This window comes from Cyclopterus lumpus, chromosome 9 (assembly GCF_009769545.1).
Source record: "Cyclopterus lumpus isolate fCycLum1 chromosome 9, fCycLum1.pri, whole genome shotgun sequence".
Classification (NCBI taxonomy): domain Eukaryota; kingdom Metazoa; phylum Chordata; class Actinopteri; order Perciformes; family Cyclopteridae; genus Cyclopterus; species Cyclopterus lumpus.
In genome coordinates this window covers 25,416,424-25,435,775 of record NC_046974.1, presented here as the reverse complement: position 1 = coordinate 25,435,775, position 19,352 = coordinate 25,416,424, and the positions used below count along the sequence as shown (strand labels likewise).

The window sequence follows — 19,352 nt, the reverse complement described above, 5'->3', positions numbered from 1 at the left end:
GTCTGAACAGTTGAAACAGGAAGAGGAGAACATCACGGCCTCACCTAACCAACCCGTGGCATAGAAACGAGCCTCTGTTGTGCAACAGAACACACGTCCAGTATTTACATGTTGACCGTCAGATTGATGGTGACAATCAGCGTGTCCACCACCCTGGATATCTTTTCTTTTTTTAAAGACGTTTTTATAGGTGAACACTATTTATTTACTCATTCTTATGATGAGGAGTAATCATGCGAGAGCTGTCTCTGGCTCTGTGATGAAGATGAGATGACAGTCTCCATGGTTACTCCTCTGATACTCTGTTTACAGTGTCTGTGTTCTATATGCTGCATCCGTCTCTGTAGAATAAACCAAGACTCAATCAATAAAGTAATGTTCACTGCAGCGATTTTACTCAAACACTTTATGAAAACTACAATCATACTTGGTCAATACTTACCTAGTATCAGAAGATTATTGCTCTGTTCTGCATTTCTTTAACCCTAGTTAACGTTATCTTACAAATGATAATTTCATCAGCTGATGACGTGTGTCGGTAGTCCGGCCCTCTCCTCTGCTCTGAGGAGAGCAGACAGTGCTGATGAAATATTAAGCAACATTTGATTTGAGGTTTTTGTTGGTTCATATCTTTAACCACTGAAATGTGCTTCTAGTTACGGCTCACTAGCTCAATTAACACGTCTGGTTTGACTGTTTATGTCATTTTCATACACTCTTTGGTTGGCAAGTGCATTGCAAACAACGCGAGATGTCATTAATATTGATTTTCTTTAACGTTTACATGTAATGACTTTTATTATAATTATCATTAAATATAATTAAGGCCCCCCCCCAGAGAGCAGATAGTGAATGAGACGAGCAACACTGGATCATCTCGTCCCCAAATTGGGATTGGGTGACAGGTTGCTGGGTTACCATGATGGAGCCCAAGTGTCTCCATGGCAACTTGGAATATCACAGAGGCTGCAATCTGTTTTGCAATATGTGAAGAAACTCACAGGTTTCACAGGTTGTTTGGATTCTGGAGATGTGATGTTGTAAAAAGTTTTGAAACAGTCACAATAAATAATAAATGCGTAATACGCACTGTACAAAAATGCCCTTAAATCAGATAACATTTTTATATTTCAGGGTGCATTTACACTACCATTTTGATAACTGCATTGCAAATATTTATAGTTCAGCCTGCTAAACAGAAGACAACTTAAAGGAGAGGCTCTGGTTAAAGTGTCGACTATAAACCCCAGGGTACCCGGTTCAAACCCAGCAGGGGACACCCGACATTCCATTATTTCTCTACCGTTTAAATGGTAGTAAAGGAATAAAATTCTCCTAAAATAGTTTACCATTTTCCAAACTCACGATGACATACCAGCAAAGTAGTTCATAATAAACAAGTAACAAAGTTTGACGAGCTCAGAGAACAACCTGCTGCTCAACGTCAGTAGAACCAAGGAGCGGATTGTTGATTTTAGAGAAAAGAAGGCGGAGACGAAAAAACACGAACGAACACGACATGTCAATCGCCCCAAAGCCCCGCCCTAAAACATACCTTGCTTTATTGTCAGTTTGACTCTACATGGACCATCATTTACTAAATGAACATCATTCTGTATTAAAGAAGCTTGAAACTAGAGATTGAGACCATAAACTCATGTTTACTGAGGGAATAAATCAAGAGTAGTCATTTATATAGACTTCTATACAACCAGAGGAGTCGCCCCCTGGTGGTCAGTAGAGAGAATGCAGCTTTAACACATGAAGCATAGACTTCTATACAACCAGAGGAGTCGCCCCCTGGTGGTCAGTAGAGAGAATGCAGCTTTAACACATGAAGCATAGACTTCTATACAACCAGAGGAGTCACCCCCTGGTGGTCAGGAGAGAGAATGCAGGTTTAACACATGAAGCAGACTTCTATACAACCAGAGGAGTCGCTCCCTGGTGGTCAGGAGAGAGAATGCAGGTTTAACACATGAAGCAGACTTCTATACAACCAGAGGAATCGCCCCCTGGTCGTCAGTAGAGAGAATGCAGCTTTAACACATGAAGCATAGACTTCTATACAACAAGAGGAGTCGCCCCTGGTGGTCAGGAGAGAGAATGCAGGTTTAACACATGAAGCAGACTTCTATACAACCAGAGGAGTCACCCCCTGGTGGTCAGGAGAGAGAATGGAGCTACCATCCAAGTTACCACCTGCCCATCAGGACTAACTAATCATTTAGACTCATTCCAACAGCCTGCGATGTAGGAATGAGTCTAAATTCGGGGTTAAGTTGCTAAAGGACACATCAACATGGTCTAGCGGAGGCGGGGATCGAACTACCAATCCTCTCCCACTGAACCACAGTTGTCCCTTAATATCTATCCGGTTTGAACAACAACACTACTCAAGACTGCAATCACATTCAACAATGTGAGATATATGAAAAGGTCCGAGATCACTGAAGGCTTCAGCACCCTTGTGTTTTCAAACGCATGATGGGTTATTGTGCGTCGACAAACATGCCAAATTAAATATACAACACAATAAAGGAAAGACATAAATGTATTGCTGAAGCACATGACACCTCCATGTGCTGGATTCACTTCCATGACAGACAAAGTTCCTTGAAACTAAATGAAGCAATCTAAACATGCAAGTTCTTCATCTTACGCAGCTTCCAGAATACTTTGATTCATTCGTGGACTACCTTGGGGTTTCCATCAAAACAGACCACTTAACAGTCAAAAGCAACCCATTACGCATTTATATTCAGATTCAATGACAAAAAGATCTGCAGCCTCATGATTCATTCATGGTTTTAAAAGTGGTTCTGTCAGGCTGAAATGCTAATAAAGGGAACACGTCAGCTTAAGGGTTTTAAAGCTCTTTTTTTAAAGCTGAACTTAGGAGGCCAAAGCACAACAGGAAGTGACATATTCAGCAGGGTTCAACATTAAAGATATTGGACATTTGGATTTCCCCCTTCACAAATTCTTTCATTTCTTCAGTTATCAAATAACAAAGACTGAAGTTATTTATCACGTGTAATCTTTATCCAAGTAAAAAATGTCAGTTTTGCTTAAGCACCTTTCTTCACTTTTTTTAGATTTACTTTGAGCAATTATCATTGCTTGTGATGTTAACTGCACTTTTTAAAAAAAAGTCATATCGTAACCTTTATTTCGCGAGGTAATGTCATTGAGATACTCACATTCTTAATGTCAGACACTCTTGCACTCCAATCTCCACGCATGCTTTCTATAAATGATTAGTTTGGACTCTTCTGCTCACCTGGATGTACTTCATGAAGCGGTGACACTTGCCACAGCGAGACAGGGGCTTCCCGGAGGCAGCAATGGGGGAAAAGGAGACCTCCATCAACTCATCCATGCCTGTAAACACACAGACAGAAAGTGGGAGCTGGATAGGACTGAGCGGAGGAATGTTTGAGGTGTGTGTGTGCGTGCATCACCCTCTTCTACTTGCTAGATATAGTTTAACTTGCAATTACAATGCATGCTCCCTACAGTCCATACAGCTGTGCCACTGTTGCAGCAACATTTCCATTGATTTAAATGAGTTAGTTAAGTTAGTGAATTAGTTAGTGGATTTTGCTTCGAGCACTGTACGAGGGGAAGAGGGACGTACCAGATTATCATCTTATTTGATCAAATGTAGCGCAGCGACACTACAGCCATTTTATACATTGCACGTATATAATGCTGACCTGCCGATATGCATTCAACCCACGCATGATCCGTTCACACGAGTCAGCCGTCACCGTTTGTCACACTAGAGTCCATTCACACATAAACCAGACAACTGGAGTGCAAAATAAGGCTTCAGGAGCCAAAAGGGGGTTTTGTATCGCGTCTACTCTTCAGTCCATATACTCGCACGCCCGATCTTTAAGATTTATTGGAAAAAAAGATCCTTTGAGAATGAGTTGTATAGTAATTAAGAATCCATGCCTAAGTATGTTGGGTATTATACCAGAAGATCAGTTATATATGTTGATCATATGAGTAACGATCACTTTCCACCAATCCAAAACCCCCAAATATTCAAGATATCTTAATCTGAGACAAAGAAAAGCAGCGAATGTAATTCTCCCGGTTCAAGAAGTTGAAACTCTCAATGAAGGACACAGTTGCAGATACACGTTTTGTCAAACGACTAATTGACAACATAGTGTCCTGGTTACAGATTGCCATTTGTCACTTTTGAGTGAAGAAGGGAGGTGTCATGTTGTCCAACACCAAGCGAGAGCAGGGCAAGAAGAGAGGAGAATGGCACGCTGCTGAGGGAGCAACTCTTTGACCACGATGGACAGTGAATGATGACTCTCATCCCTAAAGTATTTGGGTGTAGTTTCTGTTTGTGATATCTTGTTGAACTGAAATGAAGTGAGCTCAGAGGACCTGAGCTGGTTGTCACCAGCACACAGCCAAGAGGATGACGCTGTGGGGATGAGTGAAGCGACAGCGGCACGTTGGTTTAGCATCCCATGATTGTCAACCAAAAGATCCAACATGTGTGATGGAACAGTCATTGGGCTCGTGTGTCAAAGGTGCAGTGAACTTACTGGGGATGGAGTCCACAAAGTAGTGAAACTTCCTCTTGAAGATGTCCAGCGTGTGTTGCAGGACCTGCTGGAAGTTAGCCTTACCCAGGGAGATAAGGGTCAGCTGCTTCTCCACAGCGCTACGTATAGTGGGAAGCACCAGCTCCGCATCTGCAAAGACACACGCAGCCAATCACACATTTACATTCTAATAAAAGGTGGCATATGAATTTGAATGAACTGGACTGGATAGATAGAGATAGAGATGTGTATATAGAGATATATATATATATATATATATATATATATATATATATATATATATATATATATATATATATATATATATATATATATATATGTATGTATGTATGTATGTAAATGATGCATGCATACATACATACATACATACATACATACATACACACACCAGCATCAGTTAACACAGTGAACAAAGATGATTCTGTCCTACAAACCTGCACAGCTATAAATCCCATATACATGTCAGAGAAATGTGCACTAATAATATAAGTCTAATGACCTGTCTTGTAGTAACCATGGACCAGGACAATGCCCAGGTTGGTTGGCTTCAACTTGCGTCCATTCTCAACGGTCACATAGTTCCTCTGGCAGACGTTGTTGATGTGGACAGGAATGCTGGCATCTGTGCCTGAGGACAGACGGCAACATCTGTAAAACGGTTCCTCATCACCAGCATCCCTCTGCAGATCAATGTGGTAATGGAGGTCCTCTTAAAGACGTAGTGCTGAATAAAGACCGTTTTGCATATATGGGTCAGCTGTACGGGGATCACGGGGAGAGTGGTCGTCCCGTAACCACAAGGTAGCCGGTTCGATCCCCGCTCTCCCCATAGTTCATGTTGAAGCGTCCTTGAGCAAGACACTGAACCCCCAGTTGCTTCACTGCAGCCCACTGCTCCTTAATAACTAAGGATCACTAAGCATGCAGAGAAGAATTTCCCTAATGTTGGATCAATAAAGTGTACATTATTATCATTATTATTATTATGTACAAAGGCCAGAAAGCAAATCTAATCACCAATCTAATTACTGGAGGTGTCATTTACATGGATGCATTTTGGTATATTCTCTCACTGCTGTAGATCAAAACTGGAGCGACACATTGAGGCCAACACTCTGCACAAGCTTACGAAACCCTTCAGTAACAAAGAATAGAACAGACGTATAGAGTTATACCAATGCCATGTTTCTCCATGAGGGTGATGAGTTCAGCCTCGGTCAGGTAGTCTGGGGGGCTGGTCTGCTTTTCCACCAGCTTGATCTCGTCCACTGTGAACGTGTCTCCACGCTCACAAACAGGCATGGCCTCTTCCAGAGGAATGCCCTGCCATGGCATCACTACAGTGTAACCTGGGTAGAGAAGTTGCACTTAGCGTGAAGTGGGTTAAACCTAGTCTTTCCTTACTTCTTATTGACTCCTAGCTAGTTTTAAACTTGTGATTTATTAAATCAGGCTAATGTCTTTGCCGGCTAAAACTTTAGTAATATGCCAATCTAACAAACATCTGTGGCCCTGTCCAATCCAAATGATCAACTATGGAAACAGGAAGTCCCTGTAAGACCACAACCTCTTTTAGGAGGGCAAACAAGTATTCAAGCAGTTTAGAAGGAGAAGGGGCGATCAGATTGTGCTAACCTAGCTCAATTACAAAAAATGTTTAAACGTGTAATTTGAGGTATGTTGCTTTATTGTTTTGAAACGTAATTTCTAATCTTCTCGGTTTAAATCACCGTTACGCTTTTATCACATGTTCTTATTTCTTGCAAACAAATGTTGTGGAAGCAGATGGACGGTCTTTACCTGCTGATATCAGGGTTTTGCCACTACACGAGAAGGCCTCTTTGCCAATGTTGAAGTCAATGGTGGTCTGTAGGTATTTGCAGTCCTGACTGACGGTGGCAATGAAATGGCGTGTGATGTAGTCATATAGCCGCCAGCCGTCACTTCCTGTGAATAGCAGAGGAGGAAGAACCGGGGTTAGAGGTTTATCGTGAAGCGGATGTTCCAGTACAAGGTCTCCGACCTTCTAGTGTGTACGAATGACTATTCTTTTCATCTTGCCGGTACTTTTTGATCTCATATGGGACATGTATGATCTATTATCCATTATTTAATTAGTTATATGACTCACCCAGTTCCGCTTCTGAGGCAGCACGCATGGGAGTGATAGGTGGATGGTCTCCGACATCAGCTCCTTTCCTGGGTCGGTTTAAACCAGTTGAAAGCAGAGCCTTCACCTGATGGAGTAAAACGGTTCTTTTAGAAACACATTTATGTTTATCCACAATCAATCGGTTTCTATAAGCATACACCACTGGCCCTGAAAGTATCAGGGCATAAAGCTGATGTATCCTTGTTCACAGTTTGTGTTCCAATTCAGTTCATTTTGTACAGCCCAAATTCACAAATTATCCTCAGAGGGCTTTACAATACGAACAAATGAGACATCCCTGACCTTTGACCTCACATCGGATCAGGAAAAACTCCCCAAAACAGGAAAAAAAAGGGAAGTAACAACACCTTTAATGAATATGATAGAAATGATTCATATAATGTAGTAGGTATGGACTACGATCCAGATAACCACACTCCATGTACACAGAAGGAGGAATAGAGAAGGGGCATCAGCAGGGACCTTTAATGGTAAATGGACCTGTACTCTTTTCTAGTCTTCCGACCACTCAAAGCTCTTTAACATTAGATGACATCATTCACACCCATTCATACACTGATGGGAGGAGCTAAGGTTTCACCTGACCATCAGCAGTAACTAACAAAATGTCTACGGGAGACATTTGGGGTTAAGTGTCTTGCCCAAGGAGACATAGACATGGGCTAGCGGAGCCGGGGATCGAGCCGCCGATCCTCTGATTGAAGGGCGACCCTGCTCACCACTGGTCTGTGTTATACAAAGGCCTAAGCCTAAGACTTGGTCCCACAGTGGGGCTCACCTCCTCTGCCCACATAGGATTGTTGGCCTGCTGCTTCAGTGTTCCCTTCAGGTCAAAGTTCTCTGGGTAGTGGGTTGTTTCAGTCCGTGGGTAGCTGATGTAGCCCTGAATATACAGGCGCTCTGCAATCTGCATGGTATGCTGGGGACCCATGCCTGAGACATCGAAAAGGATCACATGGTTCTCTAAATCTTCATTTATAGTTTAGAATTATAATTCTTTCAAAGACTAAGGCTGAATATTCCACATGTTTCTTAGTCAGCAAATCACATGAAAATAAAACAATCCAACAAGATGATCCTATTAAGAAGTAGAGTGTTTCCTAAGCCTCATGTATCTTGCCATTATATTCAGTGTATCATATGCATTGAAAGATCGGACCTCACTAAATGTGGCACTACTAGAGTCTTAAAAAGTAGGATGGGAGCCAGAGCCTTCAGTTATCAAGCTCCTCTTTTATGGAACCAGCTCTCCGACACCTACTGCAATTATCATTACTATAAGTTGCATTTACTTGACTCTAAAAACACAGACAGTCAATGGACAGAAACATTATCGCCATCTCATTTCTAAAGCAAAAGTGCTTCCCGGTTGGGAGGATATGCTAATTTTCAAGCTATTTGATGACATCACCTTGGGATCTGGAAATTGTGACACACACACACACTAATGGTTAAAGTTGTGTTGATGTGAACATACCTAAGGCAGAGCTGCCCACTCTCAACATCTCCACAGTGTTCAAGGCCTGGGGCCTCTGCTTCACCTTCTCTTTCTTACTCACGGACTCCACCTGTATGAAGAGAGCAGTGACACCGCTTTACATCAGAGTCAATCTATCGGGTGGTGGAAGATGACTTCGTTAGCACTCCCACAAATGCTCTTGTCAAGTTTTGGTTCCAGGTTTAAGTTTCTTTAATATTTGCTGATTTGAAATACAGGAAAAAACACAACGATTAAAAAAATCACATCAAAATAAATGAAAAAAAAAACCAATTATTTCTCTAGAACCTTCTATCCAGTCTACGTCACACTTGCTGGGTGTATTGCTAGGCAACCGAGCACGAGCACTGTTGAAGTTGCTGAAATTTGGACCCGTTGGATATGAACTAACGAGCATGCCCGTGTCTGTGGAGGACTAGTTGTCTGCAGCTGGAGGCCGGATATGCAAGTTACAGTCAAACTGTAATTCACTTCCCCGGCTCAACCAGCGATGCTCCACAATGCTACAAGCAACCGGCCCGCTCCGAACAGGCTCTGCACTAATAAAAGAAATCTCAAATATTGATGTCATTCCAGTAGCATCAGTCAGGTTTTATTTCCCATATTTTCAACCAAATAAAACAATGCATTATTTATTGATGTACCTGCGCCTCCCTGGATGTCTTGGTCAGGTTGACAAACATCTGACCCACATCCCTGTCGAAGACCCTCACCCTGTTCCAGTCCAGTGTCAGTGGGCTGTCCTTTCCTCTGAATACCTGAACAAAACACAGCGTGCCGGTCAATACAGCGCGGAGTGAAGAAGGAGCTGATACCGTCAAGGGGAATGAAACCAGGGGCCGTACCTTTGCCTGGATGACCCAGTACGTCTCGGGTTTAAAGGACTGGATCTTGTCGTGGCGTTCCACACAGAAGCCTAGTGTTGGGGTCTGGCATGGTCCAAATGAGATTAAGGAGGAGTCTAGATTGCCGTACTTACCCTGGAAATATTTGGTCTGGAACCTGAATAATATTTGACCAACAAAGGACAGTTGTAATCAAACTCACAGAGTAGGGAATCTACAACTACTGATAACTGTCTGAGGCTGGAGGGAATTTATGAAATGAAATTAGGGCTGCAACTAACGATTATTTTAATAATCGATTAATCTGTCGATTATTTGTTCGATTCTTTTTAAAATCATTAATTTCCAAACCTTTATTAAAAAAAAAAATGCACAGGTAACAGGTACCGTAAATTCCGGACTATAGAGCGCACCTATCTATAGGCCGCACCTGCACATTTTTAAAAGAAAAAAAGCAATTGTACATAAATAAGATGCACTTGTCTATAAAACGCAGGAAACAAGTTCTCGCACAACGTTACGGGTCTCTCCGATGGTCTTTGCTCTACCGGCTTTTTTTTTCGCTCCGCGCTCAACTCAACTTTTTTTATTTTTTATACTCAAACATCTCCGCGTCTTATTGGGTGGCGTAATAATCGCGCGACAACGAATCGATAATGCAATTCGTTGCCAACTATTTTAATAATCAATTTTATCGATTCGTTGTTGCAGCCCTAAATCAAATATATCAGGATTCTATGCCGCAAGGCTTATTATAGTGTTAACTAACACTTATTTTTGCTCTCTCACTCTCCTCAGACCCGTGCATCTGATGAAATCAAGACTATTGCTTTTGAAGAAAGGTGCAGGGAATGTAGCACAAGGGGCGGTGAGTGGCTGGAGAACGGTACCGGGTGAAGGCACAGCCGATGCGCAGGTCCAGCTCCTGGCGTGCATCCACGGACAGGGCTTCATTGCGGTTGGGCTCTCCAAGGCAGTTCATGGCGTTCCAGATGTCGGTGTCGGTGATGGAGCTGAACTTGGCGCGGTAGACCGTTTGGTCCCTGACGCCCCCCTGGTTCATCACGGGCTGGACAGCATCCAGTACCTGTGAGGCAAGAGAAATAATGGTAGCAAGATGACAATAGAAATGCAGGCACACTTACATATGATCCAAGACCGTATCAACTTAAAGAGTAACTTCATATTTGATTTTTATAGTAGGAAAAACATGCCTGCACTAGCCTCAGTGGGTTGGAAGGTATTGTCTGGATTTGAGTACAGTCAAGTATTAGAAACAAATCTGACGGAATCAATCAGTGGGTAGAAATGAGGTTGAAACATCAACGTTGATTAGATGTCTACGATACGGATGATATTTTACATATTACAGGATTATTTAAGCAATATATTTCAAAAAGGAAATATCCTGCCTTCACCCAGTGTCAGGTGGGATCGGCTCCAGCGCCCCTAAATAGGATAAGCGGTTTTTGGATTATGGAACAGTTATCTAATCTAGACATCTGATAAACTCTGACATTGCAACACAATTTAACCACACTGTTCATGTCTTTTGACCTCCAAATTGAAATGTACTATTCAGACAGAGCTTCTGGTGTGCTTTGTGGGGCTTCATTATCCATAAAACGTATACAGTTCACATGTGAATACCAGCCTTATCCTAAATGGGGCCTGAAGTACCTCAAAGCAGATGTTCTCGCCTTCTTTATCACAGTCCAGCCATAGAACCACGTAGTCACAGCCTCTGGCTTCAACCTGACATGAACACACAGGGACAGGAGGCCGCCGGCTGAGCACACAGAATGCAGTGAGCACCAATGTCTTGTGAAAACCAGTTGCTGGGCAGCCACACTGACCTGGAGGAACTTCACCATGTTGAGTTTGGGGTTGGCCTCCTTCTTTTCTGTGGGGGCCTTGCTAAAGAGTTCAGCAGGGTCCACCTTGTCCCAGTTGTTGTACATGCCTGGAAACAAAAGGTGTTTGTACATTTATGAGGAAACCAAAGAGTTTGGATGCTGAAGAGGTTGAAACCAATATAAGATGTTTTAGAATATATGCATATGATTAAGAAGCTGGAAGATTAGGATGTTGAGGAAGTCATGATTTATGATGCACCGGTCTGTATATGAACACCGTCTTCAAGAGCAACTTAACTCAAGGCAGAAAAGTGTAGGGCCTAAATTCTATATCTCGGTATAATCTTGAAGCACAGACGGTGAAGGTATATTTAATAATACATTTCTTTTTTCCCCCTCTTTAAACGTCAATGTAAATGCTTCTGAAGGAGTCGAGCACTCATTTCAACCGCCCCGCGGTCAATGTAACGTCTTTGTAGACATCATGCAAATTAAAAGAATGCCAAATAAATTGTGTTTTTTATTTATTCATGCATTCTCTATCTTCCAATCATTTCTAGTTCAATGAAGGATCACCAGGACCTGAGGCCAATTTCTCAAAGCTAGATGTTGGTGCGAGACCGTTATCTTAGTGGCTTTTGTTACACACGTATATATTAAAGATCTTGGCATTAGTAGTTTTAATGATGTATCAGAAGCTACTTAGAGCTAGTGTTAGGAGGTCAAACAGGTTTAATTGTGTGGCTGTGACGTTACCGTTGATTACGTTTGTGTAAATGTGACCATTGAGGTGATTGGCCGGTTATGCAGGTCAGTGGTCATGGCTCATCAGCTGACCGGCCCGCTGCATACCGGTGTACTTTCTAGACTTTTTATTCCTTCCTATCTCACTGGTTCAAGTTGCAAGCATCCGTCACCTTTGACCGGGTGGTTTTTCAACAGTAACCCCACCTAACAGTGATGTGCCAATGCTTTTGGAGTGCGACCTGTACACCACTAGTGCAAGGTGAGACATTAAAGCACAGAGTCAGCAAAAACAAGCTGTTCAGGTGCTGTTGGCAGTAGAGGATCAGTCACATGGGACTGATCCCTCGCTCTGCTTAAGGGCACATAACAAGATCCACATCAAGGTGTTAAGTGTACACTGATTTATACTTCACTTTACTGAAACACTATAGGATGTATGTGTGTGTGTGTGTGTGTGCGCGTGCATATGTGTATGTGCGTGTGTATGTATGTGTGCGTGCATAAGTGTATGTGCGTGCATGTGTATGTGCGTGTACGTATGAGGGTATGTGCGTGTATGTATGAGTACGAGTACGTATTTGTGTGTGCATGCATATGCGTGCGTGTATGTATATGTATGCATGTACTGTATGTGTGTGTGTGTATGTATGCGTGTGTATACGTGTATGTATGTATGTGTGTGTGTGTGTGTGTGTCTGTGTGTTACTGCTTTTGGATCAATCCAGTTCAACAGCTCTTTAAGAAAAGCAAACAGAAGTTCTGCATTGTGTGTGTGTGTTACATTTCAATGTTACACACGTTTTGATGTAAATGAGGCGGACCACTATGATTCCATGTTGAATACCCACCGATGAAATCCAGACTCATCACATGTCCACAAACAGAAGTCATCTTAAAGCGAACACTCTGGCCCTGGAAGCTGCCGGGGTATTCGTGCACTGAGCACGCTCCGTTGAGTCCCTTGCGACTTGTACACGTTCCTTAAGGAAGAGGAGAAGAGATGAGGGATACTCAGTCAATAGTCATTTAAAAAGGCTAACTGAAGTTTATGAAATGGAATACAATGGATTAAACTAAAGTGATGAATAGCAGAGGAAATAATATTGCCCCGCTCTCCCCATAGTTCATGTTGAAGTGCCCTTGAGCAAGACACTGAAACCCCAGTGGCTTCACTGCAGCCCACTGCTCCTTAATAACTAAGGATGGATTTGTGGATTATTATGAATGTGTCCTACTAACAAGAGCCTGATTTAACATTATTCCTCAGTGCCATAGAGCTCCATCATTGTTCAAGAGCTATCACACATCAATGAAACATAAAAGACAACAATGTATTTGTGAGCAATGTTTAAAGACGTACATCTTCAATGAGGTTTAGAAGGCTGAGCAACTCAAAGAATCTAAGAAACGTTTGATAAAAAGCATGCACCAGGTTTGTTAACTCATTTTGTATTTGATAGTTTTATCTAATCACAGATCTTTTTTTTTTTTACAAAAGATAAGACTGAATACGGGAGAAAATGTCAAGGTGTGTAAACACAAAAGAATGAGAAACATTAAATATTTAACCATCTAGAACTCGAACGCTGGGTTCACACTGGATGAGGAAAGCGCTGCAATTTTTGGAGAAGAATCAATTTTTTACTAACTGTTGTGTTAATGTTGGCATGTTTTAGGATACACTGAGCACCTCTCTCCTCTTCTCTCTCTCCTTATGGATACATTTACATCTCTCCATTGCACCTTATTAACTCTGCTTCCTCCCCGGAGTCGTTGTGACTTCACGTCTCATAGGGTCCATTGGACCTGGAGGTGTCTGATGCCTGGTGAGCCGGCCTCCCACCTTGGCCCTGCTGATGCCCCGCCCCCTCCTCTCTACCTCCTTCTGTTTCATGGATTGGAGTTCCATTCATACATTGTCATATTCATGTAATGTGTTTATGTAACTTTGTAAATGCTGTTCATCTGTACACATGACATCTATTGCTTCTGTCCATCCGGGGAGAGGGATCCTCCTCTGTTGCTCTCCTGAAGGGTTCTTCCCTTTTTTCCCTGTGAAAGGTTATTTTTTGGCAGTTTTTCCTGATCCGATGTGAGGTCAAAGGTCAGGGATGTCGTATGTGTACAGATTGTAAAGCCCTCTGAGGCAAATTTGTAATTTGTGATATTGGGCTATACAAAATAAACTGAATTGAACTGAATTGAATTGAAATTAATTTTATTTTTGAGATTTAACATACAGTGGTGTGTTGTAATCCTATGCAGGATGGAGAAAAAATTAAATAAAAACTACATAGAATAATGCAACCTGTAATATGCCAATATTAAAGAAGATGTAGTGAGATTAAAGTTGATTTTTATATATATATATATATATATATATATATATTATGGATTTTTGGTCAAACTTCTCAAATGCGCTCAACAACGTAACCATTAAATGACTTCTAAAACTAGAGCCTCCACTGGGTGATGAGTCAGCTGTAGAGTTACCGGAGGTCAGGGTGGTGAGGCAGGAACATGAGTCCTCTAATGGCCGACTGTGTCCCTGTTCTCAGTAAGTGAGGGTACTCCCATAGTTACCTGGGCTCAATGCTACACACTGACGTCATCTCTGAATTAATCTCTCAAGGCTGAATGCTAATGAAGGGAACATGGACACAAACTATTATGATGAGACTCAGAGACCAATATGCCCCCCAAGAGATCCTGGCAAGGACCAGGAACATATAAATAGAGGCAGGTCCAGATACAGGTCGCAGAGCACCCATCACTGACCCCACGGCAATAAGCAGACGCTCCATCCCATCAATCTCCAGTCAGGAACTTCTGCCATGGAACAGGTAAGATACCTGCCTCTATGATTATGATGATGATGATGAATAGACCAGTTATAGTTTTAAAGGATATGTTCACATTTTTCCATCGCACCAATATGCACATTGAAATAGGTATGGCTGTGAGATCCCTTCCTAACACAAGAGATGTGGGACAGAATCTGAGCAGCACATTGCAGTTCATTTAGGTTAGCTGGAGCTAATATAAAAAGATAGAATTTCTTAATAAACCTGTTTAATTGGAATGCGATTAGTTTTTGTACGATAGGACAACATTGTATTTTCAGTGCTAGACAAATTGTCAGAGAAGTGATTAGCAGTAATCTTTGAGGGATCACCACAATGTCTGTACAGACTTTCATGGAAATCCATCCAGTAATTATTGAGATGTTTCAGTTTGGACCAAAGTGGTCGACAGACCAGCCGTCCCGACTGCTGGTATTAAAATAAAAGAATTAGAACTGCAGTAGAGGTGGCAATAAAATCCACCAAACAAGACTCCTGCACTGGTCTGTAAAGGTCAGAGTCCTCACTTTACAATCCTAGTTATTCTCTGTATCCAGCTGTTGCGATTCTTTCTGCTGTGCCTGATGGCCCTCCACCCGTGTCTGGCCATGCCAATGGGAGACCAGTGTGTGGACCAAGCCTTCTGCACATACAGCCTGCAGGACTACTACAGCCAGCTGGTCAACCTGCCCAGCCGCATCAACGAGCGCAGCATTGCAACTTGGACCTACGTGTGAGTATACATGACATGTAGCACGTCGCTCCCAGGTCTGAAGCCAACCTTTTCCACTGAAACATTTTATAAAAAGTAGGCAAAGTAGACATATTGTTTTTATTCTTAATATTGTGAACCTTTGCACAGCCATAAGAATATATATTCCTGCCAAGCTCATAGATAGAGATACTTTATTTATCCCTGAAGGGGAAATCTTTTCGCTACAGCAGTATTTATACATACTGGGCTGGACTAGGCTACATTGTACATATCTTTCCCAAAAAAATAAGGCAATTTGAGATATGTTTATTGTCAATTTCTTCTATTCTATATTTGTGTTTCATGTTTAAGCACCAACACACCAAAGAAATACATTTGAAGAACTCAAAAGCAATGTCTCAATGTTATCCGAGACTGCACTGATCTTTCCTTATTCAAATCGCAAATTAAAACCCACCTGTTCAGAACTGCTTTTAATGTGTGATTGTTTATTTGTTTTTTATTAGGGTCCGAGCGACTCAGAAAGTCCCTATTTGTTTTACCTGTATTTTAGTTATTCTTATTTATTTATTTTTAGCTTTTAGGATGTTATAATTATGTGAAGGGTCTTTGAGTATCATGAAAAGTGCTATATAAATTAAATGCATTATTATTATTATTATTACTCCCTGCTCTTCATCTCTCACCAGGGAGAACATTGACTTGAACCGGGTGCCTCAGGTCATCCATGAGGCCAGCTGCCACACCAGCCACTCCTGCAGGGGACTGGACACTACTTTTGGTCTGGAGACCATCCCTGTGTCCCTGAGGATGCCGGTGCTCAAGAAAAACCCCAGCTGCTTCCCCACCACCAGCTACTCCCTGGACTTTGAGCTCATCACCATAGCCTGTATATGTGCCATCTCCAGGCACAGCTGAACAGACCGCTTTAATGTCTGTTTAGAACCTTGGTGAACACCAAGAGTAAGTGTTTGTTAGGATAGTGCATGACGTAAAGATGATGGTTTCTGGGGAAATAGTCCATTTCACTCATTGTTACCGTTTTCCAGTAGCCATAAAAAAAAAATTTCACCATTCCAGTGTGTGTCGCCTTTATCCTGCCCGCTAATCTTAAAGTAACTCAACCCCAAAGTTGTGGCTGAAGGGCCTGTCCCCGAACACGGCCAGTCACACCTGTCTACCTGGAAATTAAGCAGCCAGACCATGAAGAACTCTGGCGATAGCCATGTGCTTTCCTGTGCTGTGACAAGTGTGTGTGGATGAAGCACAAGTCCTTACAAGTCACTTCTTTGGGTGCTGGTTAGCTAGCTAGCTCGCTAGCTTCCGAGTTCCTTGCTGATTTCGTTAGTTACATTAAATAGAAAAGCACCACATGAACTGCTTGGTCTACATTACTTTAACATACAGTACCGTCAGCTGGCCCCAGATCAGCTGAGAGTCAAATGTTTTAACACATTATGTAGAATTCAAATACCTTGCACTAAAACACTGGGACCTGAATCCATCAGCAACACTCCTACGTACACATTGGTGTTTCAGCAGGGAGGAAACTTACTCTTTAAGTATTCTGTACAAAGGTCTACGATATATTACTTAAGTCAAAGTATTGTTAATTAGAAGAAGTTGTATTAATTACGAGGAAAACTACTTGGTACAAAATGAACATGTCAGTTAAAATGTACACATTACTATGTTACATTCTTTAAAAAGGGAAAGGCTGGGTAAAGAAACCAGTGTATATGATGACGATGTTATACAATAGACATGTTATTACCATGTCAACATATACACATCACAGATACATGCTACCCACCTTTGGACAGGATTTTGGCAATGGACTGCGCCAAGGATGGCTTCTCTGCCACCATCAGAACCGTCCTCATGGTGGAAGAAGGGCGAGCGCGAGCGTTAGCTGACCTGAGAGCGGAACGTTCTCTTCCTCCACCGGACCGAACCACTCCACCGCAAAGAAACTAACGCCGATTTAGCATTACTTTGCTTGCTAACAGAACCGGTTGAGCACGAGAGCGGCCATGACAGTTTACGCGCACGTTTCTTCTTCTTTGGCTTTAGCGGTTGACTCGCGGCTCCAGAGGGCGTCGGCGCCCCCCACTCGTGTGGAGGGCGGGTTGATATCTCCTCTCTCTCACCCGACAACAAAACAAAGACAATAAATGTTAACCACACAAAAAGAATGAAGAGAAAAAGAATCCTCAAATGTATTCATTAGTCTCGCTGACCCTAAATACTGTAGAAGAAGTCTCCAACATTCAAAGTGCATTACTCCTGTGTTTGTTCAATCTCTCTGAGTCCAGTTGTACAACTAGGGAACAACAGAACATGGTCCACAGTTTATTATTATTCACAGACTTCCCACTGACATGATTATGCTGTCCAACAACAGACTGGTGTGTCCATTCCTCAGTCTAGTTAGAATCCTCTCCTCTTTCCTATTTAATTTCGCCCACTAGATCCTGCATTCCCAACCAAGATCTCTTCCTTGACTCCCTTTATTCCATTCGGTCTGCCATGCCTTTTTGATGTGTCCTTTAATCTTCTGACTTAATGTATTTACATTCAAGTTATATTCCTCCCACTCGTCAAAACCCGCCCTTTTCCCCATCACCTCCAACATGAGCAGGGACCCACACACAGTGAACACACAGCAGGGGCGTGTGTAGGATCCCAAGAAAGGGGGGGCTAAGCCCCAAGGGGAGTGTCACCCTTGTGAATGTGTGCCAAACAGCGCGCAGCAAATCTTTCTTGGGGCCCCTGATATCCATTGTTTCTGACAGTTCATACATTGGTTCAATCAGAAAGAGTGGGATTTTGCTCTGTAGTTGATAACACAAGAGACAGAATTTCAGGGTCTTAGTGATATTTTATTTGGACACTATCACTGAGATAAAGATGAACTAGTTCAGTGTAAAATATACCACTCAATGGAAAAAAATATTATAATAATATATATTAATGCAAAGAATAGAGAGATGTCGATAGTTATTTCTGAAGCGGAGCGACGCGAATGAAGCAAAGCGAATAAAGCAAAGCGAATGAAGCAAAGCGAATAAAGCAAAGCGAATGAAGCAAAGTGAATGAAGCAAAGCGAATGAAGCAAAGCGAATGAAGCAAAGCGACGCGAATGAAGCAAAGCGAATGAAGCAAAGCGAATGAAGCAAAGCGAATGAAGCAAAGCGAATGAAGCACAGCGAATAAACCACAAATAGTCGGGCGAGTAAACTCACGCGGTCGTGTGAACGTGGCATTATACTGTGATTCATAGTAGTCTAAAAGAGCTCGCTAAACATAACTTTGTCACTAGCGTCAAATTTGTTTAGTGCCAATCCCGTGAATCTGGCGTATACAAAGTATTGAGTCATAATTCTCGCGGTACCTACGGTTCCTGAAGGCAACGTAGTTGAGGCAGGTCGTCAGCCTTCTCTGTTACGCTGTCGCTCATGACACCACGTCCCTGTAGTTGATACCACGCCCTCCACGCCAGACGTCCTGGCCAAAAGTCTGAACCTGAAAAAAATGATCTGGAAGTGTAAAAAATAAGATTCAAAACTAAAAAATAAAGATCTGCTACTGAAAAATGAAAAAATATATTTTATAAAAATGTAAAAAAAGAACTGAATCAAGATTATATTGAACAAACAAAACCCAACAAAACCTTTCATACACTTATTTTTCTTTCGAATACATTGTTGACTTTTTTCAAAAGAACAAAACGACTGGCCTGGATTAGACTCCATGCTTCTTCCCCTCCTATCCTCCTCTATCACAGACCTGAGTCCTGCATGTGACCGGCTCTCAGTCTTAGTGCTGTTTGAAGTGTGCACGGTGGAGGTGATGCTCAGAGGGGACGCTGCTCCGATACGGTGGGTGGAGCTGCAGATCTTTTTCTAACCCTCTTTCTCTTATGATGGGACAACTGGTGGTTGTCAGAGTCGTCATCATCAGCCATCTTTCTTTTGACAGTTGGTGAGAACCAACTGCTGCTGCTTGAGGTGGACGGAGCTGCATGGTTTCTCCGGATCCTGTTTCTTTCATCATCTTGATGATGAGCACAGTGTC

At 42.2% G+C, this 19,352-nt stretch overlaps 1 protein-coding gene across 1 annotated transcript in view; it reads right to left on the bottom strand.

The window, feature by feature from the left end:
- top3b (DNA topoisomerase III beta) overlaps nucleotides 1–17,358 on the bottom strand; it is a 19,246-nt gene extending 1,888 nt beyond the window's left edge. The window contains exons 1-15 of the mRNA XM_034541922.1: nucleotides 17,089–17,358; nucleotides 12,566–12,697; nucleotides 10,971–11,077; nucleotides 10,795–10,869; nucleotides 10,005–10,201; nucleotides 9,115–9,271; nucleotides 8,914–9,027; nucleotides 8,249–8,339; nucleotides 7,550–7,704; nucleotides 6,730–6,835; nucleotides 6,399–6,545; nucleotides 5,774–5,947; nucleotides 5,098–5,226; nucleotides 4,578–4,727; nucleotides 3,284–3,384 (exon numbers count right to left, since the gene is read on the bottom strand). Coding sequence (XP_034397813.1) covers nucleotides 3,284–3,384; nucleotides 4,578–4,727; nucleotides 5,098–5,226; nucleotides 5,774–5,947; nucleotides 6,399–6,545; nucleotides 6,730–6,835; nucleotides 7,550–7,704; nucleotides 8,249–8,339; nucleotides 8,914–9,027; nucleotides 9,115–9,271; nucleotides 10,005–10,201; nucleotides 10,795–10,869; nucleotides 10,971–11,077; nucleotides 12,566–12,697; nucleotides 17,089–17,158 — 1,905 coding nt within the window. The 5' untranslated portion in view covers nucleotides 17,159–17,358. The remainder of the gene's footprint in view (nucleotides 1–3,283; nucleotides 3,385–4,577; nucleotides 4,728–5,097; nucleotides 5,227–5,773; nucleotides 5,948–6,398; nucleotides 6,546–6,729; nucleotides 6,836–7,549; nucleotides 7,705–8,248; nucleotides 8,340–8,913; nucleotides 9,028–9,114; nucleotides 9,272–10,004; nucleotides 10,202–10,794; nucleotides 10,870–10,970; nucleotides 11,078–12,565; nucleotides 12,698–17,088) is intronic.
- Between the last annotated feature and the right edge of the window lie 1,994 nt (nucleotides 17,359–19,352).